Source organism: Pongo pygmaeus, chromosome 1 (genome assembly GCF_028885625.2).
Source record: "Pongo pygmaeus isolate AG05252 chromosome 1, NHGRI_mPonPyg2-v2.0_pri, whole genome shotgun sequence".
NCBI classification, from domain to species: Eukaryota; Metazoa; Chordata; class Mammalia; order Primates; family Hominidae; genus Pongo; species Pongo pygmaeus.
In genome coordinates, this window is record NC_072373.2 from 227,824,171 (window position 1) to 227,848,151 (window position 23,981).

The following is a 23,981-nucleotide window of genomic DNA, read 5'->3' on the forward strand; positions in this document are numbered from 1 at the left end:
AGGGCCCTGTCTAAACACCCTCCAGGGCTGCTGGAGATTACAGTTCCAGAACCTTCCCCAGATGCAGGTGACAAGCCTGCTCACTGAATCACAATACAAATCTCCTGTGGTAAACCGAGGCGGCGGGCAGGGCTGTCCGCTGACCCTCCTTTGGCCTGGCGGCTTTTGAAGGCAGCCTGCTCTTCCCTGTCTGCCTGGATCCCCATAGTGAGGGTTAGATTTGGGAGCCTCTTTCCCATCACTGAGAGCGCTTTGGTAAACCTGCCACCCCGCTCCAAGACACAGCACTCCCAGCATGTCTATAACTGGCCGCTTTTGCTTTATTAGGACAGAACTTGCTCAGGGTCGCCTGCCTGTCTCCTGGCATGGCGAAGTGGGGAGCACAGGGACACGTGCTGGTGGGGGTGGGACCCCCTCCCCAAGCCTGGCCCTGCTCTCCCAACCCACCTGCATTCTAGGGAGGGGCAAACCTGCCCAGAAATCAGGGAGTGGCATTAAACCCGCCTCTCCCCAAGAGAGGCATCAGAGACACAGGGCACTGGTGCCTAGAAAACCCTCCAGTGCTTGCTTCATCCCTCGCCTCCTCCTCCCCTCCAAGGACCATTGGCTCCTTCTCTGATTGCCCCGGGGCCTCCAGAAAGACACCCCCTCCCCATTCCCCTTGCCGCTGTGGTTCCAGGGGCAGGAGCGCACCAGGAGGGGCAGGAAGCACTCAGCCCGGGCTCCTCTGACTTCTGCAGGTAGGGGCTGGGGAGAGCTAGACCAGAGATGACAGCTGGAGAGAGGGGTGGGGAAGGGTGGGGGTTGGGGTGGGGGGTGGGTGTTACTGGGGATAGGAGGGGCTCAAGGCCAGCAGTGTGAAGTCTGAGAGGTCATCAGCGCAAGAAAACTGCATGTGTCCGGGAGCACCCATCCTGGCCTCCCAAACATGGCCCGGGCCAGGCACCTAGCTTAGCAGCCGCCAAGCCAGGCATCCCTCCTGAGGGGTGCAGACCCCCCCAAGAACAGGGGCCTCTTCCTGAAGTCAGCAAAGGCTGGGGGACGACCTTGGAGGAGCTTGAAAGAGACACCACCGTGCACTGAGCCCGCCCAGCGCTGCCACGGCCCCGCCCCAGGGAGAGCCGGTGAGGCTGGGGCGCTGAATACCTGTAGATGGGGTCCATGAAGAAGGGCGAGGGCTTGGCATAGTGGAGCGGGGGCTGCTGGGGCATCCGCGCCGGGCACACCTGGGGCAGCCCCTCGCCGGCGCCCAGCTTGCGTTCCCCGTAGACGTGGTTCTTCCGGGGCTCCCGCCCGCCGCCGTTCTGGCTGGCGCGGGCCCGGCTGCCGATGCTCAGGTCCAGTGGCTGCTCCTCACCGGATGCGGGGGCCGAAGGGCCCTTGGGCATGGGCAGGACGGGCTTCACGTCTTTGGGCTTGGTGGTGAGATCGAAGGGGCACTCAGCACTGGGGCCGCCCACCTTGAGGGCGTCCCGGGGTGACTTTGGCTCGGCCTTGACCAGCAAGTTGTGGGCGAGGGCTCGGTCCGTGAAGGGGTAGAGGGAGTGGGCGAAGTTGGGCAGGAACTGGAAGGGGAAAGCCGAGTGGTAGGGGAGCGAGCCCAGCTTCTTCTCCTGCATCCCCACGAAGCCGGGGCCAAAGTACTTCTCGGCGATGGATGCGATGGCCTTGATGGAGTCCCCGGCGGCGCCCGTCGCGGTCAGCAGCTGCTCGTCAGGGGGCGGGAAGAATGAGTGCTGGGAATAGAAGACGGGCACCTCGGCCACGCTGTTCGGGGCCCCCGGGGGCACCAAGCCGCCCCCAAACTCGGGCTGGCCCTCGGCGGACTTGCCCTTGCCCTTGTCCTTGTCAGGGTCGCTGTCCACGTCGCTGTCCAGGTCCGAGCCCGTCCCCGTGGTCGTGTCCAGGTCGGTCCCCGTGGTGGTGTTGACGTCCTCAAAGTCACTGCCGTCCGACATGTCGCTGCTCCTGGTCTTCAGCTTCTCCACACAGGAGTCCTCCAGGCGGCTCTCGAACTTCTCCTCGGGCCCCGCAGCTGCCGTCGTGCCCTGGCTGCTGTTGCTGACGGCCGAGACCAGGGGCAGGGCTGGGTTCCCCAGGGGGCTGGGGAGCTTGGCGTCCTGGGTGTGGTTCAGGGGGCTCTTGAGCAGCGGTGTGGGAGGTAGCAGAGGCGGCCGGGGGTACAAGGATGGAGGGAAGATGCCCGGGAAGCCGGGGGTGAGTGCGGGGAACGTGGGAGGCGCCGTGGAGAAGGGCAGGCTCCCCGGGTGCGGCCTGGAGGGGAAGTACTCGTTGAAGCCCAGGCTGGCGTGATTGAGGCTGGGGGAGGGTTTTGCCTTGTCCATCATGGGGCTGGGGGTCAAGGGCAGGCCCGGGGCAAAGATGCCGCCCGGCGTGTAATGGTTCTTGCCCTCGCAGAAGCGCCGGTGCTTGTTGAGGGAGGAGGTAGTGCTGAACATCTGGCCACAGTCCTTGCACTTGATCTGCGTGCGGCAGTCGGCATGCATCCGCTTGTGCCGGCACAGGTTGGAGAACTGCGTGTAGGACTTGTGGCAGACCTCACCTAAAACATCAGCAGAAGCCAAGACAAACCCGCATGAAATGACCAGGAAATCCTGCTGAAAACGCCGCATGAAATTACTGGGAAAGCCAGCCGCTGGAGGGGCGAGGCTGGGGCTGGAAGCAGTCTGGGTGCATGTGTGTGGGCATGGGTGTATATGTGTGTACTGTGCGTGCATGCGTGTGTGCATACACACAAATACACAGGCAGGTGCATGTGTGTCTGTGTGCGTGTCTGTGTGTGTGTGGGCAGGCGTGTGTGTATTCTGCAAGCGTGCGTGTCTGAGTGTGCACACATGTGCACACATGAGCATGTGGAAACATATGTGAGTGTGCATGCACCCACCCCAAGGCTGGCCTCCAGTGACCAGCACAGATCCTGGGGCCGGTTGGTACAGATCCTGCTGTGCCTCCACCTTCTTTGCTGGAGAATGGGCTTGCCACTGCTGTTTCCACCCTCCTACCCCACAATGTTGCTAATTTGGGAGCCAAGATTTTCAGAAGTCCCTGGGGAAGGTGAACCTGCTCCCCAGGGCGGGGCACGGGCAAAGCGGATGCATGTGATGGTATCTGCCACTCCATCAGTGGATTCAGGGCAAGCTGGCTCAGGGCCCGCCCTGCCTTGGTCTTGACTTCTGCAGCTGTTCTAGCAGGGGTAGGTGCAGGACGCTGACCACGCAGACTGGGCCTCCTGCTCTCTAGAAGTTCACAGTGTTCCTAGTGTCCTCCCACCTCCCCTCTCCGCACCAGATCCTGCTGCCTGCACCCCAGAGAAGGCAGCCTCTGGGGTGACACAGACAGTTCCTGAGGTTCTCAGGAGGCCCCAACTCGGGGATCCCTTACTTTGGGGCTCATGGCAGTACTCAACCACCCTTTGGAAATGGCTGGAGGTGGACATGGATAGGAGGTCAACCCGGGCAGGAGCCCTATGCAGAGGGACTATTCCCTGCTTAAGAAAAGTGAAAATCCTACTACTGGGAACCTCCTCAGACTGGGATGGAAGCGGCAGTGCCCGGCTCTGGCTGGCGAGTGCCAGCATCTTCTCTCAACAGGAGAGGGCAGTGCCGGCCTAGCTAGACTTCAGGACCCAGCGTCCTGGGGGTTCTGGCCATTTTCCTAAAGGCCTGTGAACGGGTGTCAGCGAATCACCAGCTTGTCTTTTGCCTCTTGTTTTTCTAAGAAGAAAGGGAGGAACACACACACATCTACACATGCACACACTACACACACGCACACACACAACCACACACATTCATACACACGCACACACACAACCAAACACCACATTCATACACACGCACACACACAACCACACACCACATTCATACACACGTACACACACAACCACACACATGCACACACACATGCAAACACACAACCACACCCCCCACACGCACACACACCCACACCACACACACGCACATACACACACACACCACACCCACAACCACACACCACACACATGCACACATACACCACACACACCCACACCACACACACACACACACACACACACACCACACACACCCACACCCACACACAACCACACACATGCACACATACACCACACACACCCACACCCACCCACACCCACACACAACCACACACCACACATACACTCACACCCACACCACACACACACCCACACTACACACACCACACACACAAACCACACACATGCACACATACACCACACACACACACACCAGACACACGCACGCACACGCACACCACACATACGCACACCACACACACCCCGGCGAGTGTCTCTCTCTGTGGGACAATTTGCTTCCTAAACACGGCATGGTGGAAACAATGATTTCAGCAAGCTTCTTGCTCACCAGAAATCGTCGGCTGCCTGATCTCCTTTGACTCCAGCTGGGAGCTTTTTCCCTGAGATTATCGTGTTCTTTCATCACAGTATCTATTTATATTAACCGCTCTACCTTCCTGCTCGTCCAGCCTGGCGGGGCGTTTTCAAGGCTGAGGGGAGAAGAACTTTGTCTCGTTTCATCAAATCTGCCCTCTCTGGAGGGCTGCTGATGGACAGGTGACCCTCCACAGGGAGGGTCTGTAAATACCCCTCGGTCACCTACCTGGCCCTCGGGGAGGTACTCAGCCCTGCTGGCCAAACAAGCACACCCTGGCTGTGCCCCACTCACACTCTCTCATACACACATGCACCAACTCACGTGCCCACACTCACACACTCACATGCACCAACTCACGCGCCCACACTCACACACTCACAAACACGCGCCCACACTCACACGCTGTCACGTGCGCCAACACATGCACCGGTTCACACGCCCACACTCACTCTCACGCACGCTGACACACGCCCCGGCTCACACGCCCACCCTCACATGCTCTCACACGTGCCGACACAAGCACTGGCTCACACACCCAACCTCATGCACTGTCACACACACACGCACTGGCTCACGTGCCCCTCGTGCTCTCACATGCGCCGACACATGCACCAGCTCACACGCCCACACGCTATCACACACACACGCACCGGCTCACGCGCCCACACTCGTGCTCTCACGTGCGCCAACACACGCACTGGCTCATGCACCCACACTCACACGCTCTCATGTGCACCAACACATGCACCAGCTCACGTGCCCACACTCACTCTCACACATGCCAATAAACGCACCAGCTCACGCACCCACACTCATGCACTCTCTCACACACACACCAGCTCACACGCCCACACTCACATGCTCTCACACGCACCAACACATGCACCAGCTCATGCATCCACACACACGCTCTCACACACACACGCACCGGCTCACACGCCCGCACTCACACGCCCTCATGCACGCCAACACACGCACCGGCTCACACGCCCGCACTCACACGCCCTCATGCACGCCAACACACGCACCGGCTCACACGCCTGCACTCACACGCCCTCATGCACGCCAACACACGCACCGGCTCACACGCCCGCACTCACGCGCCCTCATGCACGCCAACACACGCACCGGCTCACGTGCCCACACTCACTCTCACACATGCCAATAAACGCACCAGCTCACGCACCCACACTCATGCACTCTCTCACACACACACCAGCTCACACGCCCACACTCACATGCTCTCGCACGCACCAACACATGCACCAGCTCATGCGTCCACACACACGCTCTCACACACACACGCACTGGCTCATGCACCCACACTCACAGACTCTCACACACACACTTGCATACTTATTAAAGCAAAGGCTCTTTCTGCAAAGCGCCCAGTGGGAGCCTGTCCACCTCATTCCCAGATATACTTCCTCTCTCTCCTGTTCTCCTCTCCTCTCTACCCACCCCTTCTCTTATACCCATGCACACACACACGTTTGTACACACCCCAGTGCACAGGTGAGCTCCTTGGTGGGAAAGACATCACCAGGAATGACACCCCCTCCGTCTGTGTGGTCAGTGAGGTGGGGGCTTAGGGCTTCCATCTGCCTGTGCCATGGGTGTGTCACCCAGCAGGTGGACACGGAGTCTGGCCATGAGCGCCTGCACAGCTGTGACCTCTCCTGCAAGCAACTGACCATTCCTGGAAAGGGCCACACTATTTGGACTCCCTCACTTGTTTGCAAATCCTCCTCTCCAAGCCTGAAGACCCCCTTCTGCAGTTGCACCAAAGGACACGGTGTAGTGGCCTGGGGGATACCAGGGCTGCGTTTGGTGTGTCTGATCTAATTTCTAAGGGAATGAGAATCTTCATAAACCCAATCTGCCCACGTCTGGGGTTTTCCTTTAAGCTTTATCCCCTTAGCCAAAAGCCAAGGCACAAAGGTGAGCCAAGAGTGTGGACAAGAAGCGCAAGAGCCGCTGAGGCTGGGCAGGGCAGGTTGAGCTTCCCTGTCCTCACTCCATCCACACGGGATGGGGAGCAGCTTGCAGTGTGGTGGGAACAGTGGGCTCCAACTGCCCAGGGTGCTGCAGCTCCTGGAATGCACGTCATTAAAGCGATGCAACGGGACTTTAGAACGCTCGTCTGCACGTCCAGAGAGGCAAGGAAGTTTAAACCTAGGTCCAATTTTCTTGCTCCTGAGCTTGCTATAGAACTCCACGTTGTCATCTGAGGCACCAACTGGTGCCGCTCTCACTGGAGTCACTTGACCTGCATCTGGGAGCAGTCACCCCCCGCCCCAGCCCCTGACTCCTGCCTAGCTCGCACCGTGCTGGCTTCTCCCAGAGGAAAGGGGTACTGCGCATCGGGGCACCGGAGCTGGGCACACTGCGCACGTGCTCCTCCTGAGAGATCTGTGGTCAGCAAATGGGAAAACAGTACTTGTGGAACGGCCAGCAGGCAGAGCTCCATCTCCCATTGGTTCCTCAGTTGGTGGGGGCATGTAGCCCAGGTTAGGCTGGGGGCAGAGTCACCCCTAGCAGGATGGCTGGACGATGGGGCTTGGGAGGTGGGTGGGATGGGCACAGCCCAGGGGCCTGGCTGGCTGGCGGGCATCACCTCTTGTGCAAGTGGTCAGTGCCTGAGTGGTCCCACATCAGCAAGAATACCTGAGTCCAGGTTCCCAAGCTCCCAGCACCCCGCCTCTCCAGGCTGATGCAACAGAGCCTGGAAGGTTCAAATCACCCAGCCGGGGGCCAGGAGCCAGGCCCCTGAAGCTAAAATTTGGGCTCCACAGCCTGGCCTTGAGCGCACGGTCACTCAACATCTTGTAGCCTCACTTTCCTCTGACAGCTGGAGACAGAAGGGCCCCACTCTCAGGCTTTTGTGAGGATGCCCTGTAAGAATGCTTGGGAAGCGATGACTTGACACAATGTGTGTGTGAACCGATGACTCGGCACAAGGCCCAGCAGACAGGACCCTTCAGAGGCCTCTGACTTCACTGAGAATCAGGGTCAAAGTCCCTGCACTGGCCCACAAGGCCCCTTGGACCCGGCCCTGGTGACCTCTTACCTCTCTCTTATTTATTTTTATTTCTTTACAGAGTCTTGCTCTGTTGCCCAGGCTGGAGTGCAGTGGTGTGATCTTGGCTTACTGCAGCCTCGAATTCCTGGGCTCAGGACATCCTCCCGCCCTTAGCCCCCTGAGTAGCTGGGACCACAGGCACACACTACCGTGGTTGGCTAATTAAAAAACTTTTTTTTTTTTGGTAGAAATGTGGTCTTGCTATGTTGCTCAGGCTGGTCTCGAACTCCTGGCCTCAGGTGATCTTTCTGCCTGGGCCGCCCAAAGTGTTGCGATTATAGGCGTGAGCCACCGCCTGGCCCTTTCTTCTCACTCCCCTCACTCACTCCTTAAACAAACCCCGGCCTCTGGGCCTCTATGCTCACAGCTCCCTCCTGAGCCTCCTCCACAGGTGCCCGGGGCTCACTCTCCTTGTGTCTCTGCTGGAACACCTCTCATCGAACAGGCAGGCTCAGCTCCCATGCCAGGCTGCCAGCCCAGCCCCTGTGAGGCTGTAACCCCACATCGCTGCACCCAGAGCTGTGCCTGCCACCTTGCTTGTCTGGCTTACCTGTCTCCTCCCGTTGGTGTGCGAGCCCCCTAAAGACAGCTGGTCTTTTATTTAGGGCTGGCCCCCGCACTGGAACAGCACTGGGCACAGACAGGGCCCCCTAGAGATACCGCCCTGACAATCCCAGTGGGCGTCTGCTGAGACTGTCACTTGCAGGGCAGCACAGAAGCACGCCCTTCTGGAGTTCGGCATAGGTGGGGAGTGAGTTCGGGGGACGGGAGTAGCAACAGGGAGGGTCCAGCTCCTTCTGCAGGACCCTGGTCCCTCCCATCACCCACTGCCCCCCTCCAGCCCCTGTGAGGTGAAGCAAGGGGAACCGTGGAGGAGGACGGGATGGGGAAAGGGAGCAGTGAGGGACAAACTCAGAGGGTGCCTGCCGGGGACCAGGCTGCACGCGGCAGAGATGTCAGAACCTGCCATGAGTGCTTTATGAACAAACCGGGGTCCCTTGGATCAGGGGAGACCTTGGTGGATGGCACACCTTGGCCCGACCCCCATGGCATCCGCACACCTGGAGGGCAGGCGGCCAGGCTGGGCGACCACTTACATATGAAAGGTTTCACCGTGCTGTGGATGTGCTTGTGCTGCTTGAGGCCGGAGGACGTGGCGAAGGTCTTCCCACAGTCAGGGCAGGCGTGGGCCCGAGCGCCCACATGCTGCGAGCGGATGTGCCGCTGAAGGTTGCTGGGGTCCGTGAACACCTGGGGAGATGGACGCCGTTGGCTCACGCCCTGCCTGGGCACCCGCCTTGGCCTGGTTCTGGCTGCCGGACCAACCGGCCGTGGGGGCAGGGCCCTGCCTGTCTCTCTTGCCATGTTGCAGTCTGCACCCAGCAGGCCGGGACGGGTCTCTGCTGTAGCAAGGACCCGCTGCATGGCCTTAAGTGAGCCACAGAGCCTCCGCGGCTGCTTTCCTCAAGAACAATTCCCGAGCTGAGGCTGCGTGAGACAGGGCTGCAGAAAGCACTTTCAGCTGTGGTGCTGAGACCCTGGCGGGCTCGGGGTGGAGGCTCAGCTCAGCCCCGCCAGCCTCTTCCTTCCACACTGGCAGGAGCACAGGACCCGCGCCCGGGAGGGGCCTGGGTTCTGGTCTTGGCCCTGATCCTTCTGACCTGGGGGACACGGTCTTCCCTGAGACTTCCTTTCCTTCCTAGTCACACGGAAGGGCCCGAGCCACTGCAGGGGCCTCCTACCCGCTCTGCCGCACTCCGTCTGCATTTGGACCAGGGGGTGTAGGGAGCACGGGAGCGGGCGCCCGTCTGCAGCCTCCTGCTGCATCGTGGCTGAGACGGGGCCGCCCCTCAGGTTACCTTCACGCAGTTTTCACATTCGAAGCGTTTGCCGCTGTCGTGGGACATCTGGTGGCGGATGAGGTTGGACTTCCAGTTGAAGGCCTTGGGACACTGGTCGCATTTGTACTCGCGCTCCTCCGTGTGGATGACCATGTGCTGCTCCAGGCTGTGCAGAGGACGAGGCTCACTGCGGGGCCCAACTACCTGCCCTCTGCCCGGGAGGGGACCCCAACCTCACAGCTTGTTCCCAGTGCCCCTTCGGAGCCCCCACCACGCTGCCGGGGAATCAGAGCACGTGCTGGCGTCTCCTTGTCCACCTCCTCTCTGCCGTGGCCGGGCTGTGAGGGGCAGAGGAGGCCTTCCCCTAGCAGATGAGGAAGCCGGCACCTGGATGCTTCCATCCCTCACCCAAGACCACCCCCAGGGCGGCTGGAGGCAGTGCCGGACCCCGGCCCACACTCCCTGGGTGCCTCTCAAGCTGGTCCTGGCCTTGAGGCTAAGCTTGGGCCTAAGAAAAAAGGGGTTCGACATTGGCATGAACCCAGGAGTGGGGCAAGTCCCCCAAACCCAAAGACGCCACTCTGAGTGCTGGGCACACACTGAGGAGGCAGGTTGGGAGTCACTCGGGGGTCTCCAGGTGACACGGAGGGGGCCAGAGCACAGCTGCTCGGAGGGGCCGCTGCACTTGGATGAAGGAGCCGCTCTAATTCCCTGCTCTCGGGGGACCCCCGGCTTCCCTCGTCCCAGGGATGACCGTTAATCTTCATGAGCAAAGCAGTGATATATCACGGCTCGTTAATTACGGGGCCCAGCCATCCATTCAGATCAGAAACGCCTGGTTCCCGAGCATCAGGAGACTGTATCTTTTCCTCTGTTGTTAATTGTGATTTATGTGTTTATGTAAAGAAAACACGGACCCTCTTGAGCGGCGTTTACTGGGAAAGGCCGCAGTCGGGATTTGCCCAAACGTTTATTTTCTCAGTCATCTGTTCCGGGTGGAGGGTTTGCCGTCCCCAGGGAGCGGCGCAGGGATGGGCGGTAATCCCCAGCAATCACATAGCCGGTTAGTGGCCTGATGGGCTTTGCTCTGACTTTGTGAGGCTGTCCTGGAGGAAATCCTCAAAGGCAGGAGGAGGGGCCCAGGTTGGAAAAGTCTCCATAGCTCCTTGCAGCACTGGACTGAATGTCCTGGTTTCACTCCCCACGGAGACCAGGAATCTTGTCTTTCCCAGGGGGTCACAGGTCCCCAAGTCCGCCCAGGCCCCAAATGCTGGCTCCTGCCTGGTCTCAGGGCAAGGGAAGGCCGGTGCGGGCCTGCTCATGTCTCTGAAGCCCCTCCTGGGACAGGCCGCTGCCACCTGGTGGGGAGCAGGGCTGGTGTCTTGGGGATAGGGGTGACCCCTTCCGGCTCTTGCCTACCATCTGAGAAGGAGCTGCTCGTGTGTCCGGAGGGTGGGGCCACCATGAATCCCTTGGTGGTGGATGCTGCCACCCGCATCCCGGTCTGGGACCTTATTACAGAAGTAGCCTTGGGCTGAGCGGCTGCAGATCTGGGCTCTGGCCTGAATTTTTCTCCTTTCTAGTTTCTCCCCACAGCGCAGCCCTGGCAGGCAGGGCCACGAGCCTAGGAGGTGGCTTTCTGGGGCCAGGACATTTGCAGTCAGAGCCAGGGGACACCTGCAGCTCTGGCCACGGGATCCTGCACCTGCTCTGCCCGCAGCGCCACTGTCCCAGAAGGGGCACATATCCCCAGGGTGTGTCCCACTAAGGGGCCCTTTGTCTCCACCTGTTGGGGAGTGAGGCGGGGGAAGGGAGGGGAGGAAGACTCAGAGGAGGGGGCGGGAAGGGGAGGAAGACTCAGACGAGGGCATGGGAAGGGGAGGAAGACTCAGAGGAGGGTGCGGCACCTGTACTTGTTGGGGAACATCCGCTCGCAGTCCTTGCACTCGTGGGCTTGGCCGCTGCCACCGCCAAGGCCCTCGGACTTGAGCTCCTCAGCCAGGCCCTCGTAGAGTGCAGCCCCCACTGAGCCACACGTGTACTTCTTGTGGCGCCGCAGGTCCAGCTTGGACTGGAAGAGTTCGTCACACTCGTCACAGCGGAACGTGGGCTCCTCTGCAAGGGAGAGAACGAGGCGGTGGTGAGTGAGCCGGAGACCCAGCCCAGGGCTATTAGGGGACTCTGGAGACCTGGCCCCCTCACCACGCTGCCTCAGGGCCTGCACCCAGGCTGGCCAGTCCTGCATTGCTTCCTTCCAGCCTTCAACTTGAGGCCCACCAGCCTGCCCTGGAAACAGGCATGTGGAGTCCCCAGGGCCCAGCCCTGGGCAGCACCAAAGGACCCCCTAATCTGTGCCTCAGAGGGAGCCCCGGGCGACACCCGGCCCTTCCTGTGCCTCAGGCAGCCATCGTGGGCTGGAGAAGGCCCCGAGCTCGGGAGTGGAGGAGGAAGCCGGGCCAAGTGCTTTGTTTATGAATCAGGAGAAAAACGATGACAGAGCTCCAGTGCATATAATAAATTATTGTCGTCAAGGTCAAACAAATTAAAAGGGGGGCAGCTATTATTAAGTTTACGAGGCAGCATCCTGACCGCCTTGCCAAGCCAAACAATCAGCCTGGAGATGTCATCCTGGTGGGGGGGCTCTGGGCCCGTCCCTGCCTCCCCTGCCTGCAGCAGCCTTCTACCTAAGACGCGAGGCTCCCCCCACAAGACGCCTCATCCCCCCAGCTCTGGAAAGAACGCTGGCACTGAGGTCTTTCCCAAATGAATTGAACAGTGGTGTGTGCACCAGTGTGTGAGTGCACGGGGGCGTCTTGGGCGTGAGCAGGCAGCTGTGTATGCATACGTAAGTGTGAATATCTCAGCATATCTGCATCCATGTTTGTGCATCTTTGTGTGACTGTGTGTGCATGTCTGTGCACTTACACCCACGTTTGTGTGGCCTGTACGGGTACTCATGTGCATGTGTGTGAGGGTGCATGTGTTTCTGCATGCACCTACATGCGTGAATATTTGTGTGCACTGGTGTGTTTTCATACGTGCACATGTGTGGTTTATGTATGCCTTTGTGTTGAGGCGTGTGTGCATCTGTGTGTTCGTGTGGGTGCATACTTTGCATGTGTGAATGCACATGTGTTTCTGTCTGCATGTGTGTGCATTTGTATTATGTATGCATACATGCATATTATACATATATGGTTGTGTGCATGGGTGGCTGTGTGTGTTGTGTGTGCATATGTGATGTGCACACATGTGCATGTGAACCTGTATGCGAACACACACATTGTGTGTTGGTCTGTGTGTGTGTGCGCCAATGGGTGTGTAGTTGTGCAGGCACAAATATGTGTACACATGCTCGTATATGAATGTGCGTATGCTAATGTGCGTGTTTGTGTTTGTGTGCATGTGATGTGTGTACGCATGCATTTGTGTGCTTGTGGGAATGTGTGTTTGGGTGTGTATGCACGTGCACGAGGACTGACCCAGTGCCCAGCACTGAGCAGAGTCTTCATGAGCTTGGTCGGAACGTTGGCTCAAAGGTCTGAACCTAAGGATTGCCAAGGAGACGGGGGATGGGGACAGATGGACGAGGGCTGTCACTTCCTGTCCCCTCCCTGTGTCAGAAAGACCACCACGGTCATAGGCCTTTTAGAGTCCTAAGGAAAGGGGGGGCTGCTTTGCAGTCTGGCAGTGCAGGGGTTACCAGAAGTGGCACTTTCTTGCTGACTGGAAGCTTCCCTGAGCCTAAGGGTGGAGATGCTGCTATTTGGCCTGGGCCACCCCAGCACCCCTGGCGGGTCCTCAGAGCCTGGCTCCCTGAGCCTCAGGTGCCCAAGGTGGGGATTCCAGCAGGGTGCTGGCCCCGAGAGACCACAGCAGGCATACTGGATGGCACCCACCCCTTGCCAACCAAGGTACAGACACCAGCTCGCCAGATGTGACTTTCGGTGCCATCTTTGGACAGAGGTAAGTATCTGGCTGACGGGGAAGGGGTGCCTGGCAGAGAGGAGCCCCAGGGGTGTGTGCACTGGGGGTGAGTGGGCAGGCACCACTGCCGGTCAAGATGCACCAAACACTGTGATTTCGTTCTCAGCCGGTGTCCAGGCATCCTGGCCCTGCTCGCTGACCTGAACCTCAGGAAAGTACTGGTTTGGGGGAAAACGAGATCACGAAGGGAAAAAAGCCAGAGGATGCCCAGAGCCTGCACAGTCCACTTCCCACAGGACTGCGGTCCACACCTCAGCTCCGGCCTCTGGGGCTTGGAAGGCTCCGTCCCAAACCTCTCCGGGGAAGGCTGCCACTAGGAGCTTTCCGAGTCTGTTCACTCGCTGAACAAACTAAACCCACCTAGGAGCTGCCAGGAGGGATCCTCGGACAGGGCACACAGACTGGGAGGAGGTGGGCAAGAAATACTCACCCTAGAAGTCTACAAAATGCCACCTTGAAACGTGATTCAAGCCTGCAAATTCTTCAGAGAGAGCCCACTGTGCAAATGATGTGGGTGGCAAGGCTGACCCCTGGGGTCTGGTGGGAGCCCACGTGGCAGGTCCTGTCCTCAGAGCTTAAGAGAATCTGGGCACTGAAGCCTCGCATCGACCTGCGAGCACCCAGGGAAGGGCAACATGCCCGCTTCAGAACTGGCAAACTGAGGCTGGGCGACACTGAGTTGCTTGTTCAAGGAAGAGGCGGAGCAGTGGGCCTGCAGCCTGCCTGTGGTTTTGGGGCCGAGGAAGCAGGGCTGGCAGGGCCCCAATTTCCCACTGAGGATTTTGGGGAAAGCGAGGTGAGCCTGTGATAGAGGGATGCTCACCATCACCCCCTCTCAGGCCTTCCCTTGTCTTCAGAAACTGGGATTTTCACTGGGGAACAAGCCCTGCAGATCTGAGCACCAAGACCATTGCAGAACACAGCCAACCCGCAGACCTGGGAAGCTGCCTGTGGGTGGATTCCAATGTCCCGGGCTGGAAGCAGGCTGAGATGGAGCCTCCAGCCAGCATCGTGATTCAGTTAGAAATGCCAGCTTTTATTTTACTCTTTCTGGACCCAGTGAAGAACAATCATAGAAGTTGAAATTTGAAAACAAAGACAAGAAGAAATGCCAACCCCACCCACTCATATTACTGACCAACTTATTTTTTCCAGTTCTCATTTAGAATTTGGGATGAAAATAAAAATTTAGATTGCAAATGAGAATGCAGTCTGATTCTCACTCCAATGGCCTTGGAGGGTGCCCTGGACGTGACGGAGCCGATTTCAGTGACCATCCCTGCCCTGCTGCTCCCCGACCCCAGCCCTCCACGGACGGAGCTGGGTCCCCATCAGAGGACAGAGCCGGGGACAGGACACACCTGAGCCTGGCCTGCCCTTACTGAGAGGTGTGGACAGGTCTCCCGGCTGTCTTCCAGGCAGGTAAGGCTGGCCCTGAATACACCCCTGGGGCTCGTGGAGGGGCCAGAAACGGGGGCATAGTTTATGGCATTTTCACTTTCTCGGCACAAGAAACTTCTGCTTTAAAGAAATGCTGAAAGAACATGACCTATTCTGATAATGTTTCCCATCTTATTATCTCTGATCTCACGATCTGGCTGGCTCATGCGCTCTGTGCTCCACGCACTGCCTCCTCTTGACCTCTTTTAGAGAGAGGAAAAGCAAATTATCGTGAGGCTTTCTCAAAAGAAAAGCATATTGGAATGGAAGTGACTTTCTTTATTTTCTCCTAAGTGCAAAAAGTTCTCAAGAAAGAGAATTCTTTCCTCTTCATTGTAAGTGTAAAAACAAAACAAAAAGTCGAATGCATCTGAAAGTGGCTTCCCCGTGGTCTGAATCACTTGTGTGAAAATGGGCCTCGCATTCCTGACAGAGCTGCAGCTCTGCAGAGGGAACGTGCTCAGCCCCGGGACTGCAGGGCAGAGGCTCGGTTCTCCCGACACGGGCTGGCCCCCAAGGGTCTCCTGTGTCTTCTTCACTACCTGAACGTGGTCTCCAGCCAAGCCCTCTTCTCCCAACAAAAGCACAAAATATAGTGATTGGAAATGAAACTCTCTTCGTCTGGCAGGGGTGCGTGGGCTGCAGTACAGCATCCACCTGTCACCTACACCAACTAAGCCAACGCCGTGGTGACCTCACATCTTGTTTGTCATATCTGCGCCTCACTTGCCTATCTGAAGTTCCATCAGCAACCCTCATGGCAGAGCAGGAATGTAACAGAAAAATAAATCAGTGCCTAATGGCCCCGGAGAGCCGAGGGGTTCACAATTATGTGGCGTCTACGTACTAATCTACCAGACTCGAGGCTCAAAGGAGCTCGAGAGCCTCCTCCAAGTTCCTGCAGTGATAAGGGGCTGGCTGCATCGAGCTGGGGTTGGGATAAAAGATTTTTTATGATAATTATCTTAGTGAGGAACATTTTTGCATTTTCTTTCTGTGCGATTCAGAGTCTAACTGGTAGGGGAGGTGGCTATTGGGAAGGCATGAACTTGACAGGAAAGAGCAGGGAAAGTCAAATATTTGATGTTGGGCTATTATGTGTGGCAAGCAATTAGCCCACAAATGCTTGATAAATTATTAGGAAAATGTAGACCCAGGTTATTTAATATCAGGGGCCGGAGGGGGGTGGGGAGCAGAAATCAAGGTTTTTAAAAAACCTTTTGGAAGAAAGAAATTTCATCGTACAAATGAAATTCCATAGTCAAGCACTCTCCTTAAGTCAAGCAGATTTGTCTCTTGGCATTCTTGTGCGCTATCTAAGATTCATAGATCTTTTCAACAATTATTTTAAGGAAAATGAGGCCTTCCCCTCTGCTATCCAGATCTCGGCAATTTATTTTTCTTTTCTCAATGGCCTAAATAAAACCAAACTTTGGAAGAAAGTACAGATAGGCTCCGGCTTGCTAAACTATCCTTCTGTGGTCATTTCCTTTCGGACACTCAGGGACATAAACAGATACTGCACCAAGGAAGGACCCAGCTAGCTGGGCCACACTCGGTGATGGAAAGGGTAAATTAAGGCTGGGCCATGCTCAGTGATGGAAAGGGTAAATGAAGGTGGAGTTCTCCATGTCTGGTCTTGAAGCCTTCCTGCTAATTCCAGCACCATTCCTTCACCGTGAAATCAGAGTGGTTCCTTGGAGAAACTTGCAGCGAATGGCATTAATCATTAAGCCTTGGTGTGTTTGAAGGGGAGGTCCAAGAAGCAAGGAGGAAAACTCAGCCTCCCTCCAGGCTCCAGCACCAGCAGGAATCACCAGCTCCGGAAACGTCCAGGAGGGAGCTTGCGTTCCTGTTCACTTGTGGGGTCTCCCCCAAAGTAAAGCAGTTAGGCTCGAACCCTGGAGCCGTCTGCTCAGAGGTACCTGCGTGGAGCCGACGGGCCAGGGCCTCACTGCCCACAGAGCCTTTCCTGGCCGGCTGTTCCAGGACCCCGTAGGGGAATGGACACATAGCTTCATGACGTGAAGGCAGGAATGAGCCTGTATCTGGGAAGAACTCATCTGTGTGGGACTGGAATTTTCTCAGGCATCCTCTCAGCTGTACTTGGGTGTGGAGGAAGGTGAAAGGGAAACTCACTTGTCCCACCTCTACTCGACAGAGAGGGATCGGCAGATCTAGGGAAAAGGAAATTTGGAAGGCTTCCCACAGCCCTGTCTGGAAGAGCGGGGCGACTCCGCATCACTGTGAGACCCGCCTCAGACCCAGCATTTTCCCTCTTGCCAAATGAAACTTCCCCTAACACTTCTCTTGGAGTTTTAGCTACAGATGCGCATTTTGCTTTGAAAGATACATATGCCATCATCCACTCTCTTAAATGAAACAAAATCTTCCCACACCACAGAGAGCTCTGGGGCAGCCAGAAATGCTTTGAAGCTACAAAACTGGCTTGGTGTCTGTTTGTTTGTTCGTTTAAGTACCAGGGAAAGCAAAGGCTGCTGTTGCTGCTGCTAATAAGAATAATAGCAATAATAAAACATAGCTTAAAAAAATCACCTGGGACCCTAACATTGCAAAGACATAATCCACTGGATAACAGTTTGCCCACTGCACGAAGCCCTTCTTAAATTCTGGGTGCACCTCCTGGGTGCCCCAGGGAAGAGGAACAAGAAAGCCATTAGGTTGAGCCTTTGTGGGGGCAGGCAGTTTCTGCTGGCCTGGGGTCTGCAAAAATGGAGGTACCCAGCACTTGGGGGCTGCCTGGCCCGCATTAGGTGGCTTGAGGTGATGAGAGGCCCTCGGTCCTCCCAGGCATCTGCTCCTCTTCCGGGTTGGCTGGGGGCTCCCAGGGGCCGTGGCCCGGTTTGGGGGAGGGGTCTTACCGTCCAGGCCGGGTGGCACTGTGCCCAGGGGGTAGACGCCTTCCTTCACGTGCACCAGCAGCTCCTCACCTGGCTCAATGTCCTTAATGACTTTGTAGTAGATCTAGGATGGAGAGACCAGAGAGAAACGGCGAGTGTGGTTTGTTGGTATCTGGAGAGCCTCTCAGTGCACACTCAGCCCTCACACTGTGGACGCAGCTCGGCCTGCACTTGATTTTCCTCTAATTGCCACCAAGAGGGTCCCCTCTGGAACTTTTGCAGAGTATGCGCAGAAGGAATTGTGTCCCCTTTTAATTTGCTTTATTGGGTTTTAGGGTATTCATAAAGCAATGAATATTTAGTCAGCAATGGCTGACTAAACAGGTAGGATCCACATCAAAGTTCCCAGCTGGGGGTGTCCTGGGGGCACGGCAGAGCCCCGCTTCCACCAAGAGCCCACCTGGGTGGGTTCTCAAGTTTCTTTTGTTCCATTTTGTGTATGTAAGTGAGACCCGCTTTGCCAGTGGCGGTGGGGGAGGGGGAGCTCGGGGTGTGGAGTGAATCTGGTTGTTTCTGAAAGTGGCCATGAGCTGAGCCTGGCCAGTGAGTCAGGACACGGGGCTGCTGTTCTCCCAGGAGTGGGGATGCCATGAGCCAGGATGGCTGGGGTGGGCAGGACTGTGTGCCCACTGTCAGCCTGGCGCCTTGTGGCTGACCCCACAGGCGGGAGTCTGGGAAGGAGGACACCCTTGAGAACTGGTGGGCTCATCTGCAGCCTGGTCAAGCCCTGGGGACGAGGGGACCTCCATTTGGAACTCTGCTCACTGAGCAGTGATGTTGGGGGCTGTGTCGCCGCGGCTTGCCAGGGGCCTCCTGAAAACAGGAGGTTGTCTTGGGGTGTTGACGTGGTGGTCAAGACAAAGAGAATTAGCAGTTCAGAAAGGGGAGGCCGGGCCATCTGAGGCCTGGGCCAGGGCACGGGCCATGCCGCCAGCACCAGGAACCCGGTGTCTTCGGTCTGGGAGTGTCTGGCGGCAGGTGTGTTTCTCTCGGGGGAGTCACTGCCCACCCTGCACATGTGGGTGTTTGAGACTCTCTTCTGATAACAGTAACTGGGGAGCTTCCAGGGACCTGCAGGCCTGGCCAGAGGACTGGCTGTGAGGCTGGGGAGAGGCCCAAGGGAAATCCACCTGCCCCTGCGAGACCTGGGGCTGAGGCTCCTCCAAGAAAACAGAGTGGGTCTAGACTCAGAAAGGGAAGGGCTCCCAGGGATTGAAGGGACGTGGCCATCCTTGTGGGTGACACTCCCATCCCCACTGACCATCCTGTGTCAGGCCAGGCTCTCCAGCAGCTGGACCTGGCTGGGGTCTGTGGCTGGACACAGCTGGGCACCCCCGAGACAGGGCTGGGTGTGGCCCCTGCATGCTCCTCCCCCATGTCCCCCACGTTGTGAATTTCACTATAATCTGCCAGTCCCAACTGACTCCAGAATGACACCAAGGAACTCTCAAAAGACACACATAAGTCACAGCGTGACTGTAACGCCCAGTGTCTGCTACTCCCAAGACACCCAGACAGGAAATGCACGAAGGAGGACAGGCAGGTGCACGGCCTCTGTCGGTAGTGTGTGAAGTTCCCTTATGGGGCATCAGGTAAGTTGCTAAAATTATGAGGAGATGTAAAAGTGGAGAGGAGAAACTGGCCCATGGTAACTTCTTCAATTAAACCCATTATTATTAGAACCCCAGTTTTGTATCATCTTATCAAAAAAAATCACACAGTGGCTGAATCATTGTCTCTTTTTTAAAAAAGAAACTTGAGCCACTGTATTAGAAAATCGGGCCCAAAGTGCGGGATGAGAAGCGCCAGCTGGGACAAAGCCCGGGCGACCCTCTGAGCTGTGCCGTGAGTGGCATTGTAGCAGAAGCAAGCGGAAGGGGCTGCTGAGTGCCCGGCCTGGCTGACGCCCCTGGGGCAGGTGGCCTGGCCCGGGCCCCGGGCAAGAGAGAGGAGGGTCAGCGGGCGAGGCGGAGGCTTCTCAAGGGGTCCCGTTAGAGGGCAATGTGGACCCTGGCCGCCCGCCCCTTGGCTCCACTCCAGGCCGCACCTCCCACCACCCCCACCCCCCTCCCCACCCCCCCACCCCCCTCCCCACCCCCCCACCCCCCTCCCCACCCCCCCACCCCCCCACCCCCCTCCCCACCCCCCCACCCCCCCACCTCCCTCCCCACCCCCCCACCTCCCTCCCCACCCCCCCACCTCCCTCCCCACTACCCTCCCACCTCCCTCCCCACTACCCTCCCACCTCCCTCCCCACTACCCCCCCAACTCCCTCCCCACCCCACCCCCGTCGAGGGTCCTGACCTGAGACCTCAGGCATCCTCCCGCACTCCCCGCTTCTCCGCTCCGCTCCAATGGTGGGCAGAGGGCTGGGTGGGCGGACGGGGGCTGGGCGCGGCCCTCCTGGATCCTCCGCCTGGCCCCCTCCGAGAGCCTCCGAGCCTCCCGGGATCCACACCCCAACCCCATCCCCTCTCTGCAGGCCACAGACACTCCCAGGACGCCGCCCAGACTCCCTTCTCTACACAGGGAGCCAGATCTCCAGGGATCCCCCACCCCAGCTCCGAGGGCGCCAGGCCTCCGTCCTCTGATCCGCGGGGCTGCGGAAGGAAACCCCTTCCTCCACCTCTTCCCCCAATCCGAGGGCCCCCAGTGTCTCCTGGGACCCCACCCCGGCTCCGAGGGCACCAGACCTGCCGGGGGACCCTCCCCTCCGGCGCGGACACTGCCCTGGAGCCGCCGCCGCGGGAGGGTCTAGCGCGCCGGGCCGCGGGCTCCCCCTCCCTGGCCCTGGCCCTGGCCCTGCAGGAGGAGGGCGCCTTGGCCCTTGGAGCCGCAGTCGGAATTAATCGCTATTAGTGCTGATCGCAGGGCCCGAGGCGGGGCTGGGCGGAGGTGGGGGTCCCCGACCTGCCTCCAACTGCTTTGGGGGTCAGAGGTGAACGCGAATCCGCGCAAACTTTTCCATACTCGCTGGCCCCGCCCTTGCCAGCGGCGCGGAGGTGCAGACAAAAGCCGGCTGCGTTTTTACAGCCTGTCCCCGGTGTCACAAAGGCCTTATCAGCCAGACGCGCCGAGAACGCCACTGTTCCTGGCCGGCGGGGTCAGGCGACTTCCTGGGACAAAGACCGGGCCGCGGTGGGAACCGGGCGTCTGCGGACCCAGCCTGGGCCGGCTCCTGGCTCGAGAGCGTCACAAATTGCGCATTTACTGTACTGCAGGCCCCTTCCTGCAGGGCTTGTCATAAATTACGACTGCAGCTCCCTACACATTCCTGCCGTCTGCTTATAATCCTCCTTTCCTCGTGAGACCCGCGGTGGGTCCTGCTCAGACCGCGCTAAGTCAGCATGGTGGGAGAAGTCTGTTGAAGCAAAAATAAAGTCTGGAGTCTCTGATAGCCTTTAGCCCCCAGCAGCGGCCTCAGGGAGGACGACTGGCCGCCGGAAAGGAAGAAGAACAGTATATTTGCTTAAGCGACAGCATCTAAGCATCTATGCCTTTTTATAAACACTTGCCTCCGCTGGCTGTTGAAGTCGTGCCTAAGTCCCCGGGTTGTGTTGCACGGGCAAGGCTGGAATTTTCCCTTTGGTTTAAGGATCTGAGAGGGTGGGGAACCCTCTTAACAACAGCTGAGTTTACTAGCGCCAATAAATGTCTGCTGTAAATGGCTTTAAAAAATAATGATGCCAAACAGGCTGGATCTGAAGTTAAGTCCTTGTTCCAACACTTCAGGTTCTCTTTGTAACAACAATGACTTGACTGAACATGGGTGAACAACATGAAACACAGGTTCTCGGAATTCAAACTGTATTTAGCATGACCCTGCCTATTTTCTCCCCCTTTTATCACTTTCCAGACACAAAGAGGTGGCTTCTTGTAGGTAAGCGGAGTTCTGGGACAAATAAATCGCCACGTTCTCAACAGAAGGCAGAGAAATTGCCCGAGAAGAGCCTGGAGTCAGCCCAGGCCACGTTCATTCAGACGGAGCCTTTTATGAAAAATTAATATCATTGCTCCCCAGCGATATTCTTTAAGACACAGAAATCATTTACATTTACAATGGCTGCCAGCTTTGGGATACCTTCTCCTTACGGGTCTTTAAAGAAAGTTTTTAAAATATCAAATCAATTCACAAGAAAAGAGACGACTTTTGAATATGAAGCTCTAAGTGGTACGGTTCTCATTCCCGCTTAATCATAGAATTTAACAATATAAATAGACGAAAAACTCCATGCAAATTCCTCCAGGTGGGAATCACCAGACTGCAGACTAAAAGGAACTGGGTTGAATCTGAGCAGCGGCCGTTCTTGTTTTCTCTTTCTTGGAATAAATGAATTTTTTCCATCAAGCGAACTTTTGGGCTTTCTTGTCTCCTTTTGACCAGTGTAAGAAACTTTAAAGGCAGGCTTGAATCAAGTAGGTGAACCTTCCTTCCGTGTGCTTACTGGAAAAAACTCAATCGCTCACCATTCTGGATTTCAGAATTCAACTGAGCCTGAGTTTACTGTGCCAGAGGCTTTTCTCACAAAACATGTGAAAGCAGCCAGTGGAATCGGAATTCTTCTGAAACTGTTTCCCAAAAGCAGATTCCCCTGGTGACCCGGTCTGCCTCTCACCTGGCCTTGGGAGAGAGAGAGGACGTTGGTCTGAGGATTGTCCCCTGCATTTTGGTTTTAGCGGAGGCGGCTGGGTCTCAGTGCTGCTCCTGGCTTCATTTTAACTCCTTGCTGTCTCCACGCGCTGTGAGTGTGGGAGAGCGCTGTGATGATCCCCGAGCTCCGAGGCCGGCCCAGGAGCTGAGCACGTTGTGGTGATGATGCCGTAAGCGCCAGCAGGGGCAGCACCCGGATTTGCAGCGCTGGGGTTTGGGCAGAGGTGTCCTTTCTCCCTTCCCTGTGCTTGGGAGCCTGCCTCTGGCCGGCCTCGCTTTCCGGCTTCCTCTGTGCTGATGCGGCTGGAGGAGACCACAGTCAGGCTCCCGGACGACAGACAGTCCTATCCTCTGGCAGAGCGAGGAAAAGCCCCCTGGAGTCCCGGGCTTCGCCACCTTCCTCTCCTCCTGCGCATGGCTGAAGCATTTTTATTAAGCCTAAGTTTTATTATTGTGTGGTGTGCGATATGCCGTCACCATCCCAGCGACCCAGACGTGAAATAAAACTGTGTACGCATATCTGTTTCTTAGTTGTGTGGTTTGGATCTGGATTATAAAAATATAAATGACAGGTCCACAGTTAAATTACCTTGATCATTCTTAAATAGCTTCTTCCAGTAAAGTGAGCCTGTAATGAGCACGAAAGGAATATACAAATCCTGACAGGTGGTTTGCGTAGGGGTTCAGACGGCACAGTTGAATTTAAACCTTGTTCTTCACCAAGAAGAGGATCAGTTTGTTCCAAAGGGGGCCCCGTAAAATGGGAATCAAAGCAACTTGCATATATTTTGGAGTCTTTTGTAAGCTGGTTATGAAATACTGAAGGAGCCCCACGCCCTCCTCCTTCCAATTTCAAGGGGGTAAACTGTGTCTCATGGTGGGAGGCTCCCGCGTGCCTTGACCAAATTAACAATCTATGATTTTTAATTTAAAAAATTGTGAGGATGGCTGGGCGCGGTGGCTCACGCCTGTAATCCCAGCACTTCTGGAGGCCGAGGCGGGCAGATCACCTAAGGTCAGGAGTTCGAAAGCAGCCTGACCAACATGGTGAAACCCTGTCTCTACTAAAAAATACAAAATTAGCCAGGCATAATGGCAGGCTCCTGTAATCCCAGCTACTTGAGAGGCTGAGACAGGAGAATTGCTTGAACCCGGGAGGCGGAGGTTGCAGTGAGCCGAGATGGTGCTATTGCACTCCAGCCTGGGCAACAAGAGTGAAACTCTGTCTAAAAAAAAAAACATTGTGAGAAATAAAAGCAAAGGGAATATGGACATGTCTGGGGTCGGGGCAGAACAAGATGATGGGTGTTGGATGCCCTCTGTTTAAAATCGCAACCCTGACAGGGCACACGCCCAGACAAACGCAGGACCCGGGTCAGAGCCCAGGACAACAAAGCAAAAGAGAAATGCCCTCCGCCGACCTGAGGGACACCAGGTTCTCATGAACAACCGGCGCGGACTCTTGTCCACGCGGTGCTGCCTGGCCACCGGCGGCCACTCTTCTAACACAATGCCTTCGCGGAATACACTCTGTGGAGGGGCTGTGCTGCTCCACAGCGGGTGCCGGGACCCCTGCTCTGCCCCTGGAGGGCCCTGGGGTTTTGGGGTTTGTCTGATGCCCAGGCAGCC

At 57.1% G+C, this 23,981-nt stretch overlaps 1 protein-coding gene across 6 annotated transcripts in view; it reads right to left on the reverse strand.

The window, feature by feature from the left end:
• Positions 1–23,981, reverse strand: part of PRDM16 (PR/SET domain 16) — a 364,158-nt gene that overhangs the window by 23,050 nt on the left and 317,127 nt on the right. For all 6 annotated transcript variants that reach the window (XM_063660225.1, XM_063660224.1, XM_063660222.1 and 3 more), the window contains 5 exons: positions 17,663–17,765; positions 11,261–11,468; positions 9,372–9,519; positions 8,610–8,763; positions 1,147–2,563 (listed from right to left, as the gene is read on the reverse strand). In XM_063660225.1, the coding sequence (XP_063516295.1) occupies positions 1,147–2,563; positions 8,610–8,763; positions 9,372–9,519; positions 11,261–11,468; positions 17,663–17,765 (2,030 nt within the window). The remainder of the gene's footprint in view (positions 1–1,146; positions 2,564–8,609; positions 8,764–9,371; positions 9,520–11,260; positions 11,469–17,662; positions 17,766–23,981) is intronic.